The sequence below is a fragment of the Coregonus lavaretus genome (assembly GCF_964263955.1).
Source record: "Coregonus lavaretus genome assembly, chromosome: 7".
In the NCBI taxonomy this organism is placed as follows: Eukaryota; Metazoa; Chordata; class Actinopteri; order Salmoniformes; family Salmonidae; genus Coregonus; species Coregonus lavaretus.
Window position 1 is genome coordinate 11753744 of NC_139994.1, and position 20453 is coordinate 11774196.

Sequence of the window (20453 nt, forward strand, 5' to 3'; positions counted from 1 at the left end):
TTTATTAGTTGCATATATGACAAAAACTACTAACGAAAGCCCTCTGATTCAGATGAAGACGGCTGTATGTCGTCCCTATGGAAAGCTCAGACAATATACTGAATCTTTATGAAGCTTTGTTATTTTGTAATTTCCGCAAGTACTGTATTTCCGAGTTTTGAAAATGTGAGAAAAATTCATCTCGTGTCAGTAATTGTACATTGCGAAATGTATGTCAAAGTAATCTCTACATTAAAAGTAACGTCTATTTTGAACATCAAACTCATTTGTCCCCATATTTTTCACATACTGAAGTGGGGAGCAATGTTTATGTAATCCATATGCCTGTTCAACTGATTACTCAGCCATTATTTACAACTAAAATATCACCTTAAATGCAGTAATGTATTATGGATATACAATTAATTTATTTCAAAACAACCATGTTTATTTAAAACATACCATACACAAAATATTGTACTCATGCGTAATTTGGGTTTCTCAGGCTGTGCCATTGTGTTATGGTGGAACTGGTAAAAGTGCTTAACAATGTACAATTCAGCACATCAATACACTCCAATACTTCCCCTTTCTTAAGAGGAGTTAATAAAAAAAAAAACAGTTTGAACAAACTCAAAACAACCTCTGGGGGAAGAATGCGTAAATTCACAAAGTTCCTCACACTTGAACCAAGATTCAATGATTTATTTTGTTTTCCTAGACAAGGACTTGACTATAAAATAAGAACGATCGAGGGAAACAGGCTTTCAGATAAGAAATGAAGAGCATATGATTGATAAGACATTGGAGGATATACATGGAATCCTGCTTTAAATTAAAATAATCTCCATCCCAAAAAGCAATCCACATAATGGGATGTGCTGGCTGGTATAGAAGGATTAACCCAGGGATATTATTTCAATCTCTTGTCATATACAGAAAGCATCTTAAAAGCAGTCTATTGTACACTTGTACAAAGGGCCAGTCTTAAATCAGTGGATTTGGTTTCAAGAAATCTAAACCAAATAAGTTAGATTTGATTTCAAGACATGAATGCTTACTGTGAACAAAGGCAGATGGGTTATCCACTAGAAAACTCAATGCCATTCAGACGTCTGACGTGTAATATTTTATTGACAGTCGGTCATCTAGTCTTCAAGAAAAAATGCTTCAAGAAAAAAATATGAATTAATAGTCAATACTCAATGTAGCATTATATTATTTTAAAAAATCAATATGATTTTGTCGTCCAACAGACTATATGCATGTGAACATTGACACTTCTGAGGGCTAGAGTAAGTAGTATTTGGTGTCTTGGAGAACTGTCTAAAATAAATTAATGTATGGTTCTTTAAACAACAAGTAATACAATGGAACATAATCTTATATATGAAAGTATAACTATAAGGTGCTGAAATACCAACAGCACACCATTATGAATTATGCAAAGGAAAATGTCAAAGAAAACACTTTCTGCATCTGTGAATAAAACAACATATTGGTGCAGCACAAAGATTCAAACACTTAAAAAAATGATGATTAAGGTACTATCCCTATATCAACCAAGCCACATCCCTTGGATAGTGAGTCTAAAAGACAAGAGAGAAATGATTCAGGTGGAGTCTAGTGGACCACGCAAGCACGTGTACACGCACACACATTTGAAAATGTACTGGATTTTTACCCTTGGTATAACAAAAAAATTATTCTGCATACTTCCACTTTTAACAGTTAAAGGAACTTGGTGAACAATGCTTAAAACTTGACCTAGTAATGATTATGATTGAGCTTTATTTATGTCCGCCAATAAGATCACAGATAATTCAACCCAGGAAGTCCTTTCCATGAGCTGAACAAACCAGGCCAGTAGCGTAGGTCGAACATTTGGTTTGATTCATCTAAGCAAAATTCTTTCACTAAGTAGTTTAAGCCTTAAAATGAATGAAAATCAATAGCTCAGAGAATAATGAACACTATAATAATACATGTTTTAACAAGGTTGATTTTTCATCATCTGCACATGAACATAATGACAAAAAAACAAAAACACTGCAATACATCCCTTTATTTAAAAAATGTGCTTTAGGATAGTTTGGGCTCGTCTGGTGCTGCTGTGTGGTAGTCGGTAGTGAGGAGCGAGATGGAAGGGTCCTCTTCAGGGTCCTGGTCCTGGGTGAAATACGAGTCCCCCTCCTGCTCCAGCAGAGTGGGGAGGTCCGCTCCGCCGTTCTCATTGGTCAATGGGTCAGTCAGTAGCATTGGCTGGGAGGTGTACTGGACCAGCTGCTTCCCTGCTTTAATCAACATAGAAAAACATGAGATTATGATCTCTGAAATATGTAAACACATGAGATTATGATCTCTGAAATATGAGAAAGAAGCATCATTAAATCTAATGACTGAGCATTGCATTATATAAAATCAAGGAAAGTTGGAATCACAGGGTTAAATTGACTATTGGAGAGGTCTTAACCCTCAACAGAGTGATACGCTTCTTCGAGTTAGTGTTGATAACTGGAGTTCATTGAGAGGGAGTATTTCTAACCCCATTAAGAGTAACCGGAGACAGCGAGAGATATCTATGGAGTATCCACAGCCCCTTTACACTTCTTTGGAGTACACTGCATGAAGTATTACATTTAAAGTGTTAATGTTTTTTCACTATGACATTTTAAGAGTTGATTCAACAGTGTTAATTTCCACAGTATGTAGTATGTATTATGTAGTATGAGTAGTATGTGCGGAGTATGATGGTTTTTAGGCAACCCGTCACATAGAAATGTGTTATACATCTGTCATTGTCATTGAAAGCAAGTCGGAAAAGCAGTAGACCATTTGCATGCTTCCGGTTCTTAAGTTAAGTTTTTCACATCCGAAGCTTTAAACAGCAGAAAATACAATATTTTGGGTTATTGAAAAGATACAGTATTTTACAGCAGTTTAAATGGTCCAATGTTGTGTCACAAACTTAAATTAGGCGAACGGTTTAGAATTTGGTGACCCTTTATTTGGATAATCATTCTGTAGATGCTCTACAGATGTTCATACTATCAACAAACTATCTGTTGATAAGCAACTGCTTGCTAAGGTTAGGGTTAGAATAAGAGTTAGAATAACAGTTAAGGTTAGGGCTAAATTTAAGGTTAGGATAAAGGTTAAGGTTAGGAGATAGTTTAAATGTTACGGATAGTCTGTAGAGCATCTACGGATGGACTATCCAAATAAAGTATTACCTACAATTTTAAGCAACCAGGAAATGTTGGGAGCGTTTTCTACATGTTGAAAGAAGTGACAGAGGCCTCATTATCATATTTCCCAGCATGCTTTGTTGCAGGTAGATTCTTTTGAATTGTTTGTTTCAATATCTTTGTTTTGTACGTTGGTCGTTATTGATCTTATGGTATACAAAGATAAAAAACATACATTTTTCTAAACTGACCCAATCTGTAAGTGATTGGATTTATTGCAACTGTTACTGAGATAGTTGTTCCCGTTTACATGATCTAAGCAGTCCTTTCAAATTACACCTTCCAGCCTGACTTTGACAGCCGGTTGTGGTTCATGTAAAGTTCCGATTGTTGGATGTCCTCCTTCTTGCTGGATTCCATAAGGAATTAGATGTCACGGTAATCGGTGGTAACCTTATCATTCATTCAAATAGCACAGTGGGAAATATGCAAATTAGGCTTTAGCCCCTACAGTGTTAAAAGTTAGTAAACTACTAAAGGGAAAATGTACTCCAACTAAGATGATTGAAATTCAAAACACAGAAAAATTCTAAAATGGCTTGGTAGCCAATTAAAAACACAGAAATGTGTAAAACCATAGTAGTTTTGACTAAATGGGGGTGGGACCATATAAACCCCAAAATGGTGTTGAATTTGACACATGGGAGTTGAATTAACTCTTGCAATTTTACTGTGTAGTAGTATCAGTACACGGTCACTCCCATAAAAAATTACATAAAAGTTAAATTAATATTTACAAATATGCTAATAAAAATGCAGTCAGCATGATATACTGTATATTAGGAGCTTTTACCTGTGTAGTTGTCACTTCTCTCAGCCCCTTTGGGTGGATCTGATGAAAGCAAGTCCTGGATCTATAAAAACAGAGGGGTCCACAGTGTGAGACACTTTCGCTTATTTTATGAACGAAACAAAAGGAAGTAAACAGCTAAATACACAATCCCCTTGCCCTGCTACGGCAGCAGGTCTACATATCCATACCCTTTCCACCCCATCTCCCAAAGACTACCCTCTGGCAAATGGTTCAGGTCAATCACGACCAAAACCTCCCACCACCTGAACAGGTTCTTCCCCCGTGCCGTGGCCCTTACCAACCAGCCACCTTGTCCACAATGATCTTTTCATTCATGGGCTATGTCCTGTTTACTATTCCTCCACGGACTATGCACCCTGCACTTTCATATAACTGCACAGAATTTACACAATCCACATTGTATTGTATGTACACAATGAACACCAAGCTATCCCGCACCTGTCCTTTGCACCAAGCACATCCCGCATCTGCCCTTTGCGCTCTGCCACGGACAGACCCGTACATATATATTTCCCCTATTGCACATCATCCTGTAAACTGTTTTATTTATACATCTATACATGCACAACTCAATGTAACTTATACAGTTTATAGTGTAGTCTGTAGTTTTTAGCTTGGTGTTCATTGTGTACATAGAATGTGGATTGTTTAAATTCTGTGTCTAGATCGTATCCGTATAATCTGTTTATTTTCTGTCTGTATATTCTGTTTATTGTTGGAGCACCATTTCACCAAGTCACATTTCTGTACATGCACACATATTTGCCAAATAAATGTGATTCTGATTCTGTCTAACTTACAAAGTCAAGGCTCTCCAGGTCGAATTCAGAGCCAGGCAGGGAAGAACTGAAGAACTGAAAGACAAGTAGTGGAAGAAAATGTTATCCACTGGCGTTGTTCAGCAGAATCATATCAATAATAACAAGACATTCACAAGGAATAACACAATATACATTTAGTGTACAAAACACTAATTACACCTTCCTAATATTGAGTTGCGCATCCCCCCCACCTTTTGCCCTCAGAACAGCCTCAATTCGTCGGGGTATGGACTCTACAAAGTGTCGATAGCGTTCTACAGGGATGCTGGTCCATGTTGACTCCAATGATTCCCACATTTGTGTCAAGTTGGCTGGATGTCCTTTGGGTGGTGGACCATTCTTGATACACATGGGAAACTGTTGAGCGTGAAAAACCCAACAGCGTTGCAGTTCTTGACACACTCAAACCGGTGCGCCTGGCACCTACTACCATACCCCGTTCAAAGGCACTTACAGTTGAAGTCGGAAGTTAACATACACTTAGGTTGGAGTCATTAAAACTCGTTTTTCAACCACTCCACAAATTTCTTGTTAGCAAACTATAGTTTTGGCAAGTCGGTTAGGACATCTACTTTGTGCACAACACAAGTCATTTTTCAAACAATTGTTTACAGACAGATTATTTCACTTATAATTCACTGTATCACAATTCCAGTGGGTCAGAAGTTTACATACACTAAGTTGACTGTGCCTTTAAACAGCTTGGAAAATTCCAGAAAATGATGTCATGGGCTTTAGAAGCTTCTGATAGGCTAATTGACATCATTTGAGTCAATTGGAGGTGTACCTGTGGATGTATTTCAAGGCCTACCTTCTAACTCAGTGCCTCTTTGCTTGACATCATGGGAAAATCAAAAGAAATCAGCCAAGACCTCAGAAAAATTACTGTAGACCTCCACAAGTCTGGTTCATCCTTGGGAGCAATTTCCAAATGTCTGAAGGTACCACCTTCATCTGTACAAACAATGGTACGCAAGTATAAACACCATGGGACCACGCAGCCGTCATACCGCTCAGGAAGGAGACACGTTCTGTCTCCTAGAGATGAACGTACTTTGGTGCGTAAAGTGCAAATCAATCCCAGAACAACAGCAAAGGACCTTGTGAAGATGCTGGAGGAAACAGGTACAAAATAATCTATATCCACAGTAAAACGAGTCCTATATCGACATAATCTGAAAGTCCGCTCAGCAAGGAAGAAGCCACTGCTCCAAAACCGCCATAAAAAAGCCAGACTACGGTTTGCAACTGCACATTGAGACAAATATAGTACTTTTTGGAGAAATGTCCTCTGGTCTGATGAAACAAAAATAGAACTGTTTGGCCATAATGACCATTGTTGTGTTTGGAGGAAAAAGGGGGTTGCTTGCAAGCCGAAGAACACCATCCCAACCGTGAAGAATGGGGGTGGCAGCATCATGCTGTGGGGGTGCTTTGCTGCAGGAGGGACTGGTGCACTTCACAAAATAGATGGCATCATGAGGAGGGAAAATTATGTGGATATATTGAAGCAACATCTCAAGACATCAGTCAGGAAGTTAAAGCTTGGTCGCAAATGGGTCATCCAAATGGACAATGACCCCAAGCATACTTCCAAAGTTGTGGCAAAATGGTTTAAGGACAACAAAGTCAAGGTATTGGAGTGGCCATCACAAAGCCCTGACCTCAATCCTATAGAGCATTTGTGGGCAGAACTGAAAAAGCGTGTGCGAGCAAGGAGGCCTACATACCTGACTCAGTTACACCAGCTCTGTCAGGAGGAATGGGCCAAAATTCACCCAACTTATTGAGGGAAGCTTGTGGAAGGCTACCCAAGTTGACCCAAGTTAATCAATTTAAAGGCAATACTACCAAATACTAATTTAGTGTATGTAAACTTCTGACCAACTGGGAATGTGATGAAAGAAATAAAAGCTGAAATAAACCATTCTCTCTACTATTATTCTGACATTTCACATTCTTAAAATAAAGTGGTGATCCTAACTGACCCTAAGACAGGGAATTTTTACTAGGATTAAATGTCAGGAATTGTGAAAAACTGAGTTTAAATTGTATTTATTTTACTTTATTTCCCCTTTATTTAACCAGGTAAGCCAGTTGAGAACAAGTTCTCATTTACAACTGCGACCTGGCCAAGATAAAGCAAAGCAGTGCGATAAAAACAACAACACAGAGTTACATATGGGGTAAAACAAAACATAAAGTCAAAAATACAACATAAAATATATATACAGAGTGTGCAACTGTAGCAAGTTATGGAGGTAAGGCAATAAATAGGCTATAGTGCAAAATAATTACAAGTAGTATTAACACTGGAATGATAGATGTGCAAGAGATGTGCAAATAGAGATACTGGGGTGAAAATGAGCAAAATAAATAACAATATGGGGATGAGGTAGTTGGGTGGGCTAATTTCAGATGGGCTGTGTACAGGTGCAGTGATCGGTAAGGTGCTCTGACAACTGATGCTTAAAGTTAGTGAGGGAGATAAGAGTCTCCAGCTTCAGAGATTTTTGCAATTCGTTTCAGTCATTGGCAGCAGAGAACTGGAAGGAATGGCGGCCAAAGGAGGTGTTGGCTTTGGGGATGACCAGTGAGATATACCTGCTGGAGCGCATACTACGGGTGGGTGTTGCTATGGTGACCAATGAGCTAAGATAAGGCAGGGATTTGCCTAGCAGTGATTTATAGATGGCCTGGAGCCAGCGGGTTTGGCGACGAATACGAATATGTAGTGAGGACCAGCCAACAAGAGCGTACAGGTCACAGTGGTGGGTAGTATATGGGGCTTTGGTGACAAAACAGATGGCACTGTGATAGACTACATCCAATTTGCTGAGTAGTGTTGGAGGCTATTTTGTAAATGACATCGCCGAAGTCAAGGATCTGTAGGATAGTCAGTTTTACGAGGGCATGTTTGGCAGCATGAGTGAAGGAGGCTTTGTTGCGAAATAGGAAGCCGATTCTAGATTTAACTTTGGATTGGAGATGCTTAATATGAGTTTGGAAGGAGAGTTTACGGTCTAACCAGACACCTAGGTATTTGTAGTTGTCCACATACTCTAGGTCAGACTCGTCGAGAGTAGTGATTCTAGTCGGGTGGGCGGTTGAAGAGCATGCATTTAGTTTTACTAGTGTTTAAGAGCAGTTGGAGGCTACTGAAAGAGTGTTGTATGGCATTGAAGCTCGTTTGGAGGTTTGTTAACACAGTGGCTAATGAAGGGCCAGATGTATACAAAATGGTGTCGTCTGCGTAGAGGTGGATCTGAGAGTCACCAGCAGCAAGAGCGACATCATTGATATACACGGAGAAAAGAGTCGGCCCAAAAATTGAACCCTGTGGCACCCCCATCTGGCCATAGGTCCAGACAACAGGCCCTCCAATTTGACACATTGAACTCTATCTGAGAAGTACGAGTGGCGCAGTGGTCTAAGGCGCTGCATCGCAGTGCTAGCTGTGCCACTAGAGATCCTGGTTCGAATCCAGGCTCTGTCGTAGCCGGCCGTGACCGGGAGACCCATGGGGTGGCGCACAATTGGCACAGCGTCGTCCAGGGTAAGGGAGGGAATGGCCGGCAGGGATGTAGCTCAGTTGGTAGAGCATGGTGTTTGCAACGCCAGGGTTGTGGGTTTGATTCCCAGGGGGGGGCCAGTATGAAAAAATAAAAATAATGTATGCACTCAATAATGTAAGTCGCTCTGGATAAGAGCGTCTGCTAAATGACGTAAATGTAAATGTAAAAGTAGTTGGTGAACCAGGCGAGGCAGTCATTTGAGAAACCAAGGCTATTTAGTCTGCCAATAAGAATGCGGTGGTTGACAGAGTCGAAAGCCTTGGCCAGGTCGATGAAGAGGGCTTCACAGTACTGTCTATTATCGGTCGCGGTTATAATATCGTTTAGGACCTTGAGCATGGCTGAGGTGCACCCATGACCAGCTCGGAAACCGGATTGCATAGCGGAGAAGGTACGGTGGGATTCGAAATGGTCGGTGATCTGTTTGTTAACTTGGCTTTCAAAAACTTTCGAAAGGCAGGGCAGGATGGATATAGGTCTGTAACAGTTTGGATCTAGAGTGTCACCCCCTTTGAAGAGGGGGATGACCGCGGCAGCTTTCCAATCTCTGGGGATCTCAGACGTTACGAAAGAGAGGTTGAACAGGCGAGTAATAGGGGTTGCGACAATTTCGGCGGCTAGTTTTAGAAAGAAAGGGTCCAGATTGTCTAGCCCAGATGATTTGTAGGGGTCCAGATTTTTCAGCTCTTTCAGAACATCAGCTGTCTGAATTTGTGTGAAGGAGAAGCGGGGGGGTGCAGAGCTGGTGGCCGGGGTAGTGGTATCCAGGTGGAAAGCATGGCCAGCCGTAGCAAAATGCTTGTTGAAATTCTCGATTATTGTAGATTTATCGGTGGTGATAGTGTTTCCTAGCCTCAGTGCAGTGGGCAGCTGGGAGTAGGTGCTCTTATTCTCCATGGACTTTACAGTGTCCCAAAACTTTTTGGAGTTAGTGCTACAGGATGCACATTTCTGTTTGAAAAAGCTAGCCTTTGCTTTCCTAACTGATTGTGTATATTGGTTCCTGACTTCCCTGAAAAGTTGCATATCGCGGGAGCTATTTGATGCTAATGCAGTACGCCACAGGATGTTTTTGTGCTGGTCAAGGGCAGTCAAGTCTGAGGAGAACCAGGGGCTATATCGGTTCTTAGTTCTGTATTTTTTGAATAGGGCATGTTTATTTAAGATTGAGAGGAAATTACTTTTAAAGAACAACCAGGCATCCTCTACTGACGGAATGAGATCTATATCCATCCAGGATACCTGGGCCAGGTCAATTAGGAAGGCCTGCTCGCTAAAGTGTTTTAGGGAGCGTTTGACAGTGATGAGGGGTGGTCGTTTGACCGCGGACCCGTTACGGACGCAGGCAATAAGGCAGTGATCGCTGAGATCCTGGTTGAAGACAGCGGAGGTGTATTTAGAGGGTAAGTTAGTCAGGATGATATCTATGAGGGTACCCATGTTTACGGATTTAGGGTTGTACCTGGTAGGTTCGTTGAAAATTTGTGTGAGATTGAGGGCATCTAGTTTGGATTGTAGGATGGCCGGGGTGTTAAGCATATCCCAATTTAGGTCACCAAGCAGTACGAACTCTGAGGATAAATGGGGGGGCAATCAATTCACATATGGTATCCAGGGCACAGCTGGGGGCTGTGTATTTGGCTAAGGTGTATGTAAACTTCCGACTTCAACTGTACATCTATTGTCTTGCCCATTCACCATCTGAATGGTACACATACACAATCCATATCTCAATTGTCTCAAGGCTTAAAAATCCTTCTTTAACCTGTCTCCTCCCCTTCATCTACACTGATTGAAGTGGATTTAACAAGTGACATCAATAAGAGATCACAGCTTTCACCTGGATTCACCTGGTCAGTCTATGTCAGAGAAACATCCTAATGTTTTGTAAAACCAGTGTACACAAACCATAAACTTTTTTTAGTTTCATTTTTCCATCTGTGTAGTCACGGTCACCTCACAAAAAACAAAGCCACAGTCCCTTTAAAACACACCCTGTCACCTAGAAATGCAGTGACAAACCTCACTGCACATTCTTATTTGACCAGTCAGTGTCCCACACAGCAAATGCTGGTTGTTGGGACAGAAAAACATAGCCTGAAGTCAATCTGTCACAAATAGATCTGGGATCAGGCTATGAATAAGGCACAACTTACTTCAAAGAGGGGTGAGGACTCGAAATTGATGGACTGCGCGTTTAGGATAGTCTGGAGGTTTTCCAGGCCATTGTCGATGCTGTCCAAATGGTCACTCAGCTCACTCCTACACCAAAAAAACAAAACATGGTTCATATTTATACGTCTCTGAAGATCTGCCTGACTAAACACACGCATTAAAGCAAATGAGCCGTTTAAAACGAATGGTAGTAAAATCACCCAACACAACTCATTTGATATGAGCAACAGAAGCTATTGGAACAGCGCAGAGTGGGCCACACAATCACCGAGTTGTGAGCCTAATCCCCAGAACCTGGAATAGTCTGCCTTTCGCCTACAGTTCACTGGGCCTGCCACATTAAAACCCACTCACAGAATGATTGACCTTTGACCTAAATGGAGGGTAGCCTTCAGGGTTGAGCGGTATGCAGTTAGATAAACATTTGGACAAAACATGCAGAATCAGCTGTTTTTTCAAGCCTGTGTGTGTTCAAAACATTATCAATAATCAACAATTATGCTCTCAGTTGGTGCCAAATACTGAGAACTATCAAATACTGAGAAGCACTATCCTTTTGTAGACCAAGAGTACAGGTTGTCACATCCACGGATAGGGTAAATTATACGCAATAATGACTGATTTAATATATTTACTCAATATAGACACACAAATCACTTTGTTCATTTCTCTGATTACACACGGGCTTGACAGTTAGTTTTCTGGGCTTGTTGCTGGTGGCAATGTCAGGTACAGGCAGCAGCGTCAATCAAGAGTTCTGGGGGGAGGACAACACAACAGGGTTTGTGGGCCAACTGAAATGCTAACCCTGGGTGAGGTCTGAGGTGTAGAGATGAGGAGGGGCTGGGGAAGAGGCGAGAGACCTCTGACATCTGTGTAGAACTGAAAAGATAGAAGCACAACAGCTGGAGAGAGAGGAGATCAGAGCACTACTACACACTGCACCCCATAGGTCGATTACAGCCCAGGGATGGGGATCACATGGGCTACTCTGCTTCTCATTGGCTGAAAATAAGAATAAGGGCAGAGAGGAAGAGGCGAAGCAAGAGGTTTCCACTCTTGCCAAAATCTGTCCAAAATAAGCTCAATGTGTTTCTATGGGCTTATTTTGGACCTAGGTTTGACGACGACTCCCATTGTTAGGGCGGAGACATGAGCATCTCGTCATTATATACAGATCTCTGATAAGGGGCATCGGGACCACAGGAAGAGGGACGTTGACTGGCTGCTGGTTTAAAAAGGAATTAAGCCACAACATACAGTGCCTTCAGAAAGTATTTACACTCCTTTACTTTTTCAAAATGTTGTTGTTACAGCCTGAATTTAAAATTGATTACATTTAGATTTTGTGTCACTGATCTTCACAAAATACCCCATAATGTCAAAGTGGAATTTTGTTTGTAGAACGTTTACAAAATTAATTAAAAAATGAAAAGCTGAAAAGTATTCAACCCCTTTGTTATGGCAAGCCTAAATAAGTTCAGGAGTAAAAATGTGCTTAAGAAATCACACAATATGTTGCATGGACTCATTATGTGTTCAATCATAGTGGTTAAGATCATTTTTGAATGACTACCTCATCTCTGTACCCCACACTGTAAGGTCCCTCAATCGAGCAGTTCATTTCAAACACAGATTCAACCAAAAAGACCAGGGAGTTTTTTTTCAAAGCCTCGCAAAGAAGGGCACTGATTGGTAGATGTGTAAACACACTGAATATCCCTTTGAGCATGGTGAAGTTCTTAATTAGGCTTTGGTAGGTGTATCAATACACCCAGTCACTACAAAGATACCGGCGTCCTTCCTAATTTAGTTGACGGAGAGGAAGGAAACTGCTCAGGGATTTCACCATGAGGCCAATGGTGATTTTAAAACATCTAGAGTTTGATGGTTGTGATGAGAAATGGATCAACAACATTGTAGTTACGCCACAATACTAACCTAAATGACAGAGTGAAAAGAAGGAAGCCTGTACAGAATACAAATATTCCAAAACATGCATCCTGTTTGCAACAAGGCACTTAAGTAATACTGCAAATAATGTGGCAAAGAAATGAACTTTATGTCCTGAATACAAAGCTTTATGTTTGTGAAAAACCCAACACATCACTGAGTACCACTCTTCATATTTTCAAGCATTCTGGTACCTGCATCATGCTATGGGTATGCTTGTCATCGGCAAGGATTATGGAGTTTTTTTTTGGATAAAAAGAAATGGAATACAGCTAAGCACAGGCAACATCCTAGAGGAAAACCTGGTTCAGTCTGATTTCCAACAGACACTGGGAGACAAGTTCACTTTTCTGCACGACAACCTAAAACACAAGGCCAAATATACACAGGAGTTACTTAACAAGACAACATTGAATGTTCCCGAGTGGCCTAGTTACAGTTCTGACAAAAATTGCCTTAAAATCTATGGCAAGACTTAAAAATAGCTTTCTAGCAATGATCAACAACCAATTTGACAGTGCTTGAAGAATTCAAAAAATAATAATGGGCAAATATTGTACAATCCAGGTGTGGAAAGCTCTTAAAGACTTACCTAAAAATACTCACAGCTTTAAATCGCTGCCAAAGGTGATTCTAACATGTTTTTTCTCAGGGGGGTGTATACTTTTCTAATCAAGCTATATTAGTGTTTTATTTTTCATTAATCTTCAATAAATGTTTGAATTTTTTCTTCCACTTTGACAAGAGTATTTTGTGTAGATCGTTGACAATTAAATCAATTTTAATCCCCCTTTGTAACACAACAAAATATGGAAAAAGTAAAGGGGTGTGAATACTTTCTGAAGGCACTATATGTAACGTACAGTCTAGGTTCCATATATTCTATCAGAGTAAGATTTCTAGAAAATAAATACATTTAACTAATCTCAACAGTGACACAGAAGTCAATGACTGAGACAACATCAAGAAAGGAAAAAATAAAAATATGTAAAAAAAAATTGAAAACTGCATTTCTCTGTCTGATGTATTGCAAGCCCATAAATCTATTTCAATAAATCTATGCATCTGAAGTACAGTAGATTAAGATTTACAGTATGCATTAGTTTGATTAAATGGCAAGTAACTTTTTATGTACAGTTAGTAGCAACAGCCAGGATCCTAAAACTAAAAAGCCAAGATGAAATGCAACAAATCAACAGAACTATGTCTAAAACGCCAACGAATCCATGTTCGGTTTAAAATAATTAGCCTTTGAAGTGTATACTTAGCAAAACTAGAGACAGGCCAGTGGGTTGTTTATGTAGAGCCTGTTGAATGATGGTGCGTATTAAACTAGCATAAAGCGCTAACGGCTGTCTTAACTGTACATCAGTGGATGAGCTGCTTTGAAATCACTAGCACATCCTCTTGATGCAATGTGACGTGATACACACAGAGATGGTGGAGTATGGGGAGAAGCATAGGGCAATAGGCTAGCTGTAGACATCTACTGACATAGGACGACTGATTATCAACGCAATGAAAGGCTTGTGTGATGCAAGTGGATCTTAAGCTATGGAAACACTGTGATGATGAACAGTGAAAAGCAGTGGGTGGCCTTCATATCGCTTGCTGTCGCCGCGGTGTGTTATAGCCACTTAGATTTACAAGGAATCCTTTAAGGAGACGTGAACAAATGAACACTTGAGTGTAGAAGGGGAGAATTAGGCTCATATCTGTTGACCTGTGCTAGGTGGGAGGGTCTGAGGGACAGACTGGCAGCGGGACGTCATCTGGGGATCACTCACTTGTCTAGACAGGCGAGGCTGAGACACTTCTGCTCCGTAGGGGTCGCTGGGGCGGGGGGTGCGTTAGGCTCATTGCTCTCCTGCAGGATGGAGTTGATGAAGGTGATGGGGGACAGGGGCGTGTCTACCTGGACTCCTGCCCCCCCGATTACAGCCTCGGCCGGACACACCTCCTCCAACACAGGACTGGACGGCTCCTCCTTTATGTGAACCAATGGGCTCGTGCTGAAGACAGGAAGAGAAATGGGGTCATTTTGTTAATTCATGGATAGTTGGTATGGGGTCAGGAGTTGTTCCTGAATCCTGACCACCTGACTTGCCTAGGAAAAACCTTAGTTGAGGTTTCCCCAACTGGCGACCCGCGGGTGATTTTTTGACCAAATCAGCTCAAAGTGATTTTAATTTTGGAAATCGGTTCCAAAGTATTCCCACGGAAAATAGAGAGATATGACTTCTTCTTGCTGTCAATTTACAGTCTTCAAATTATTTGTAATTATGTTTCTGCCCCCTGACCATCCGCTCAAGAGAAAATCTAGTTGATGATGCCTTAGTTGCTAGAGGATTTCTTGGTCAGGTCATGTGGTCAGGAAAGAAAAGTAGATTTTTTAAATAAAAAAACAAAACACATTTAACAGTTGAAACCTAACCTTTCCTCTATCCACTCATTGGTGACCTCCACAGGGCTGGCCTGTGCCAGGTCGGTGACGTCAGAGATTATGGGGCCGTTGTTAAGAGACGGCTCCGCCGTGAAGAGACCGGTACTGGTGAATGGTGCGCCCGAGGCCTGGGAAGATGACACACATTCACATGCATACTAAAGCTGCCCTGACATCCTAACAAGATCATTTTTTTGTTTGTACTTTTACCCCTTTTTTCTCCCCAATTTCGTGATATCAAATTGGTAGTTACAGTCTTGTCCCATCGCTGCAACTCCCATACGGGAGAGGCGAAGGTCGAGAGCCATGCGTCCTCCGAAACACGACCCTGCCAAGCCACACTGCTTCTTGACACACTGCTCGCTTAACCCAGAAGCCAGCCACACCAATGTGTCGGAGGAAACACCGTACAGCTGGCGACCGAAGTCAGCGTGCATGCGCCCGGCCCGCCCACAAGGAGTCGCTAGAGCGCGATGGGACAAGGACATCCTGGCCGGCCAAACCCTCCCCTAACCCGTACGACGCTGGGCCAATTGTGCGCCGCCTCATGAGTCTCCCGGTCATGGCCTGGGATCGAACACGGGTCTGTATATACGCCTCTAGCACTGCGATGCAGTGCCTTAGACCGCTGCACCACTCGGGAGGCCCTCTAACAAGATCAGTTGCGTAACACAGGCTCAATAACATTACACCTTTCTTAGTGGCGCTCCAGCGACCACACCTCTGAATATACTAGCTAACCTCTGTCTGGTTAAGAGACCAATAAACTTAAAAAGTGTCCTCATGTCTGAGATATGAATTAGCCATCTGTGATAATATTGATGAAGTCTTTTCTGGAGAATGTCACATTTCTGTGCACTTACCTCACTAGCCTACATCAAAACATGCCTTACAAATCAAGTTGTCCATATCATAACTCAATTGTAAAGTACAGCTGTAAGCAATAACATCAACTGTGAATTCACTCAGCCTGAGTTCCACTTCTACCACAGGGAGGTGCCAAGCTTGGCTAGGTTCCCGGTGATGCTGAACTCACAGAGATAGCAGGCGAGCCCTGCAGCGAGGCCTGAAGGTGTTCCAGAGAGTACTGCCTGCTGAACTTGGGCAAGGAGTGGGTGGAGCTGCTGTCATTCAGCATCAGGGGACTTTAGTAGTTCCATAGAGAGGAGACAGAAGACGAGTCAAACACACACAACCCTTTACTGGTTCACTATTTGATTGAATGTGCGGTAGCTATCCAAAATACTTGCATCTTTCTCTTCATCCCCAGGACTCTGTTGGACTGCACCAGGGTCACTAGGAACTGGATGAGCTGTGGGAGACAGACACAGTTAGCAGTAGAGCAGGACAATATTGGCAAATTTCAACATAAATTGACTGAATTACCACGATAACAATAAATAGAACTATAAATGTATAACATTAATGTGCACCGTTAGCCTACCTTTGCATATTGCCGTACATCTACTAATACTTTGAATGCTTTAACTATCAATTGAACCGTTAGCAATAGCCCATATTATCAGACTTATTTAATTAAAAAATTCAAATTTCTGTAGTATACATTTCTCTAGCTACTTATTATCGATATCAGTTAAATGTCCTCGATAAATGGTTGGTATGGTCTGTGTCAATGTTCGGTTTATCGTCCCAGCTCAAGTTAGCAGGAGATGATTGGCTGATTTATTAGACAATTAAAATTATACATATACACCCAGACACCAATGCAATGTCATCACAGGGTTTTTTTCTGGATCAAAAAGGTGGGGCAATTTTTTTCTGACCCCCCATCTTGGAGGTTTAGAGAAGTTTTTGCCATTTTTAAGCCAACTTCCTGCAATTCTACAAATTTCTCCATGAGGCTGAGAGAAATCTTTGTAGTTTTAAAGCGAATTTCCTGCAATTCTATGCATTTTGCCATGGCTAATGCTGTGGTCTTTTGCTCAAACATAATTTCAAATTCATTGTTTAAAAAATTCCAAATTCTCCTTGACAGTCTAGCTTTTATTTTGGTGATTGTATGTTCTCAAAGATGATATTATCAAAAAATATATAGCTCCATTATCATTTCTACATACTTTATATACATATACAGTACCAGTAAAAGTTTGGACACACCTACTCATTCCAGAGTTTCTTATCGTAGAATAATAGTGAAGACATCAAAACTATGAAATAACACATATGGAATCATGTAGTAACCAAAAAAGTGTTAAACTCAATCACTCTTTGAGATTCTTCAAATAGCCACCCTTTGCCTTGACGACAGCTTTGCCACTCTTGGCATTCTCTCAACCAGCTTCATGAGGTAGTCATTTGGAATGCATTTCAATTAACAGGTGTGCCTTCTTTTCCAACAGTCTTGAAGGAGTTCCCACATATGCTTAGCACTTGTTGGCTGCTTTTCCTTCACTCTGCGGTCTGACTCATCCCAAAACATCTGAATTTGGTTGAGGTCAGGGGATTGCGGAGGCCAGGTCATCTGATGCAGCACTCCATCACTCTCCTTCTTGGTAAAATAGCCCTTACACAGCCTGGAGGTGTGTTGGGTCATTGTCCTGTTGAAAAACAAATGATAGTCCCACTAAGAGCAAACCAGATGGGATGGCGTATTGCTGCAAAATGCTGTGGTAGTCATGCTGATTAAGTGTGCCTTGAATTCTAAATAAATCACAGACAGTGTCACCAGCAAAGCCCCCCACATCATAACACCTCCTCCTCCATGCTTTACGGTGGGAATTTGGACTCCAGACCAAAGGTCTAACGTCAATTGCTCGTGTTTCATGGCCCAAGCAGGTCTCGTCTTATTGGTGTCCTTTAGTAGTGGTTTCTTTGCAGCAATTCGACCATGAAGGCCTGATTCCCTCTGAACAGTTGATGTTGAGATGTGTCTGTGACTTGAACTCTGTGAAGCATTTATTTGGGCTGCAATTTCTGAGGCTGGTAACTCTAATGAACTTATCCTCTGCAGCAGAGGTAACTCTTGGTCTTCCATTTCTGTGGCGGTCCTCATGAGAGCCAGTTTCGTCATTTCGCTTGAAGGTTTTTGCGACTGCACTTGAAGAAACTTTCAAAGTTCTTGAAATGTTCCGTATTGACTGACCTTCATGTCTTAAAGTAATGGACAGTCATTTCTCTTTGCTTATTTGAGCTGTTCTTGCCATAAATAGGGCTATCTGAAGAATCTCAAATATAAAATATATTCTGATTTGTTTAACACTTTTTTGGTTACTACATATGTGTTATTTCATAGTTTTGATGTCTTCACTATTATTCTACAATGTAGAAAATAGTAAAAATAAAGAAAAACCCTTGAATGAGTAGGTGTGTCCAAACTCTTGAATGGTAGTGTGTATATATATATATTTCTTCTTCACTGTTTGGAGGTTATAACAGACTTTATATGGTCAAATAAAATGTATAGAATAAAAGGAAAGACTTCCTGAGTCTGACGGTGGTTTTAGCAGATTTGGAATTGTATCAACTCGCTACCCAAGGCATGTAGTTAAACGCACTAAAGAGGAACAATGGGTACATATTGAAGATGCGGATGCTCATCCCAATAATATTGTTACGTGTCTATTTTCAAAGGATAAAGCTAAGAACATTAACAACTTCATAGTTAAAACACCTATAACAATATAGACGAAAATGAAATGTATTCTACAAGAACCAATATCACTTACTAAAAACACAACCTTATGGAACAATCCTTGGATAGCTTTTCAGAATTCAGCAATAAATTGTTCTACATGGAAAACTACAGTGCCTTACAAAAGTATTCATCACCCGTGGCGTTTTTCCTATTTTGTTGAATTACAACCTGTAATTTAAATCGATTTTTATTTGGATTTCATGTAATGGACATAAACAAAATAGTCCAAATTGGTGAACCTGAAATTAAAAAAATTAATAACTAAAAGTGGTTCGTGCATATGTATTCACCCCCTTTGCTATGTCTGGTGCAAACCCAACACCTCTCATCACTCCGAGAACACCATCCCCACAGTGAAGCATGGTGGTGGCAGCATCATGCTGTGGAGATGTTTATCATCAGCAGGGACTGGGAAACTGGTCAGAATTGAAGGAATGATGGATGGTGCTAAATACAGGGAAATTCTTGAGGGAAACCTCTTTCAGTCTTCCAGAGATTTGAGACTGGGACGGAGGTTCACCTTCCAGCAGGACAATGACCCTAAGCATACTGCTAAAGCAACACTTGAGTGGTTTAAGGGGAAACATTTAAATGTCTTGGAATGGCCTAGTCAAAGCCCAGAGATTTTTACAATTGAGAATCTGTGCTATGACTTAAAGATTGCTGTACACCAGCGGAACCCATCCAACTTGAAGGAGCTGGAGCAGTTCTGCCTTAAAGAATGGGCAAAAATCACAGTGGCTAGATGTGCCAAGCTTATAGAGACATACCCCGAAAGACTTTCAGCTGTAATTGCTGAAAAAGGTGGGGGGGTGAATAGTTATGCATGCTCAAGTTCTTGTTTTTTTTGTCTTATTTCTTGTTCGTTTAACAAAAAAACAAAAAAAATTGCATCTTCAAAGTGGTAGGCATGCTGTGTAAATCAAATGATACAAACCCCCCAAAAATCCATTTTAATTCCAGATTGTAAGGCAACAAAATAGGAAAAAAGCCAAAAGTGGTGAATACTTTCGCAAGCCACTGTAAAGGCATAGAAACTGTAAATGACTTGGTAAGAGGAAATACATTTATTTCCATGTCAGAATTCAAAAGGGACTGACCAATGTTGATTGTTTCAAATACATGCAACATAAAAGTTACATATCACAACATTTCGATTAGAAATGTTTTGGACATCAGAGCAACCTTGAGGGAATCTTATTTGACTCAATAATCCATGCTCTCTGGGAATGCTATAATGTCCGGAAGTTGTGGGACGGAGCTAGAAAGTTGGCTGTCAAAAGTATTACAATGTAAACTTACTTTTAATCCGTCTGTCTGCATATTTCAAGACATGGCATATGGGGGTGTAGTGAGATACCCGATGGGTTGAACGATTCTCTTCTTATCACTCATCTTGAAAAAACGTATACTAAAAACGTGGAAATCAATCAATCCGCCATCATTAACACAATGGAAAAATCGAATGATTTATTATTTCAATATTTAAAGTGCGTAGGCTACGGAACAAAAAAAAAGGTGCAGTTTCAGGCCATGTGGCGGAAAGTGATGCTGGCGCTGGAGATGTTTGGGGGGTGTGCTAGTGGGTCTGGGCAGGTGTGATGTAGTTGATGTTTCTATGATGTTATCGTTTGTATGTGTATGTTTTGTATCGTTTATAAAATATAAAAATAAAAAGGAAATAAATGCTTAGGTGGCCCGCCTAAGGATTTCAATGGCAGAAAAATCCCTGCAGTACACACATTCTAAATCATTGACGATGACATACAAAAAAGTCTAGGACACATTCC

The 20453-nt window shown here is 40.8% G+C and overlaps 1 protein-coding gene across 4 annotated transcripts in view; it reads right to left on the minus strand.

The window, feature by feature from the left end:
• Positions 1 to 385: 385 nt before the first annotated feature.
• Positions 386 to 20453, minus strand: part of LOC311132100 (heat shock factor protein 1-like) — a 39057-nt gene continuing 18989 nt past the window's right edge. Inside the window, exons 6-14 of one of the 4 annotated variants that reach the window (XM_084165282.1) lie at positions 16259 to 16320; positions 16045 to 16153; positions 15000 to 15136; positions 14353 to 14577; positions 11420 to 11494; positions 10594 to 10699; positions 4842 to 4895; positions 4021 to 4081; positions 386 to 2273 (exon numbers count right to left, since the gene is read on the minus strand). In XM_084165282.1, coding sequence (XP_084021408.1) covers positions 2062 to 2273; positions 4021 to 4081; positions 4842 to 4895; positions 10594 to 10699; positions 11420 to 11494; positions 14353 to 14577; positions 15000 to 15136; positions 16045 to 16153; positions 16259 to 16320 — 1041 coding nt within the window. In that variant the 3' untranslated portion in view covers positions 386 to 2061. The remainder of the gene's footprint in view (positions 2274 to 4020; positions 4082 to 4841; positions 4896 to 10593; positions 10700 to 11419; positions 11495 to 14352; positions 14578 to 14999; positions 15137 to 16044; positions 16154 to 16258; positions 16321 to 20453) is intronic. The other 3 variants (XM_084165283.1, XM_084165285.1, XM_084165284.1) reach the window with 3 other exon arrangements.